Raw genomic sequence first — 2104 nt, 5'->3', positions numbered from 1 at the left:
AACGGACCTCGCACGCCGCACACTGCCGCTGTGCGTTTCGCGAAGAGCCGCAGTGAGTCGTCTGCTGCGCGGTTCCTGGATGCATACATTGTGAAGTTCGGCAGCTCGCCGGCTGTGCAGTTGTACGAGCTGACGCGGCGCAGGATGATGGAGATCTCGCGCGACTCCCTGTATCTGTTCTCGTACACGGCGCAGGCGATCTTCTTCGCCGTCGTTGTGGGCCTGATCTTCATTGTTTTTTTTTTTACGTAGACAGCGCCCCACTTTCCTCTTCATTCTTCCCCATACTCTGTCTGTGTGCTCTGTGTGGGTTGTTTGGCGCGGTGTTTCTCTCCATGGCTGTTCATCTGTGCTATCGGTTCGGTGTCCCTCCCGCATTACAGCGTGCGGGTCTCTCTCTCTCGTTACCTGCACTCCTACATGAGCGGGAAGTGCATGGACTCCAGCACGGCTCCATGTGAACTCGCTGTTATGTTGCGGAGGGAAGTGTGCCGGCGTGCGCCTCTGTGAAGACGATGCCCCGCGTAGCCGATGACGCGCAAAGTCGCACAGAGATGCCCCCCCTCCCTCCCATGACAGACACAGGTGGGCAGGCGTGCGGGCCGGACGACACTCACCTTCACGTCCTTCTCCATCCCCTCCCCACGGCGTCTGTCGCGTCGGGCTCTCCTCAGGGCCCGTGACGCCTACGCCCGACTCTTTTAGCCTTTGGCGTGCTCCGGTGCGCCTAGGGAACGTGGCGTGCGGGGTCCTTCATCACCCCCACCTTCTCTGCCTTCTCTCTGCCAGTGCGCAGGTATCGCTGTCTCTGCGGCGGACACGGTTGCGCATCGAGCCACGGAGCGGCTCGTTCCTTCGCACTTCTTCCGCGTTTTCTCTTGACTCACCACCGCACTTGTAGCCGCCTTCGCTGTCTCTCTCTCTCGTCTCTCTCACAGCCTCCATTGATTTCCAGCAGCGGGTCTCGCTCAGCAACGTCTGGCTCGTGCGAGCTTGTGCCCTTCGTGCCCATGCGCCTCCATGGGGTCGCATTGTATTTCCTAGTTGTCCAACCGCTGCTCTGTGCCTGCTCACCTCTCCGACATCCGTCTTCCCTGTCGACTTCATACCTGCGTCTGCACGACTCTCTCTGTGTGTTTGTGCGTCTCGCGCAGCCTGACACTCGCCCCACGTTGCCCATCGCCAGCTGCTTCGTGCGCGCCTTCTCTGGCGCGCTCCTTCCTGGATCCGGCTCTTCCTTACGCCCTTTCACGTGTTTTTGGGAGTCGCTCGTCGCTCCCCGTGTGCTCTGGCTCCGCGCACTTGCTTTCGACCGCGCTGCTCACGGCGCTCGTGCCACGGCCGCTATCCCTGTTCCTGTCGCCTGCCCCTCCGTTGCGGACACGCTTTTTCTTTGGTCCTACCTTACACTCGTCTCCCCCTCCCTCTCTCCGGCCACCGCTTTCATCTATCCTCGCCCATTTCGCGTCTTCTCTCTCGAGTGGCCGCCCGGTTTCCCTACGCGCTAGGACGATCTTCCTCAACCCTTTTCTCCCTGCCTTCTCCGCCTGTCTGCCGGCCAGCGTCTCCCAGGCCCCGTTTGTGTCTTCTTTTCCTTCCTGTACATCCTTCCACTGGCTTCTCATTCGCCGGCGCCGACCCGCTGACACTCTGCCTTCAACATGCCCCCACCCGCAGCCACGCGTGCGCCTACAGACGACACCTACACCGAATACTCCTTTTCTCCCATCGATATCCACGAGCCCGATGCGCCTCATCACCAGCGAAGGGATTTTGGCAAGGTCGGCGCCCAGCTGCACGGCTCCATCGTTGAATTTGACTCCAGCACGCCACCTGCCATCGGCGTGCCGAACAGCTACTCGCTGCCGCTGTCGTGGCACAGGCTTAGCTACAGCGTTGGCAAGAAGCGCATCCTGTGCGGGCTGACGGGGACGGCGCTGCCCGGGCGATGCCTCGCAATCCTCGGGTCGTCCGGTGCCGGCAAGACAACGTTCCTGAACGCGATCTGCGACCGACTAGCGTCTGGCGGTGAGCTGAAGCTGAGCGGGAGGCGCCAGCTGGGCGACTGTGAGTTCGAGCGGCACTTTCGCAAGGCGATGGGGTT

The 2104-nt window shown here is 61.5% G+C and overlaps 2 protein-coding genes across 2 annotated transcripts; both read left to right on the top strand.

The window, feature by feature from the left end:
- Window positions 1–144: 144 nt before the first annotated feature.
- Window positions 145–252, top strand: LDBPK_060100 (ATP-binding cassette protein subfamily G, member 3, putative; the record flags this gene model as incomplete). Its single annotated transcript, XM_003858270.1, has 1 exon — window positions 145–252. One exon carries the CDS (start codon window positions 145–147, stop codon window positions 250–252), a length of 108 nt encoding a protein of 35 aa, XP_003858318.1.
- A 1409-nt stretch (window positions 253–1661) lies between these two features.
- Window positions 1662–2102, top strand: LDBPK_060090 (ATP-binding cassette protein subfamily G, member 2, putative; the record flags this gene model as incomplete). Its single annotated transcript, XM_003858269.1, has 1 exon — window positions 1662–2102. A coding segment is annotated over one exon (441 nt), but the record flags the coding sequence as incomplete, so codon positions are not given.
- Window positions 2103–2104: the final 2 nt, after the last annotated feature.

This window comes from Leishmania donovani, chromosome 6 (genome assembly GCF_000227135.1).
Source record: "Leishmania donovani BPK282A1 complete genome, chromosome 6".
NCBI lineage: Eukaryota > Euglenozoa > Kinetoplastea > Trypanosomatida > Trypanosomatidae > Leishmania > Leishmania donovani.
The sequence above is the reverse complement of the archived record's forward strand: the minus strand, read 5'-3'. Positions and strand labels throughout refer to the sequence as shown.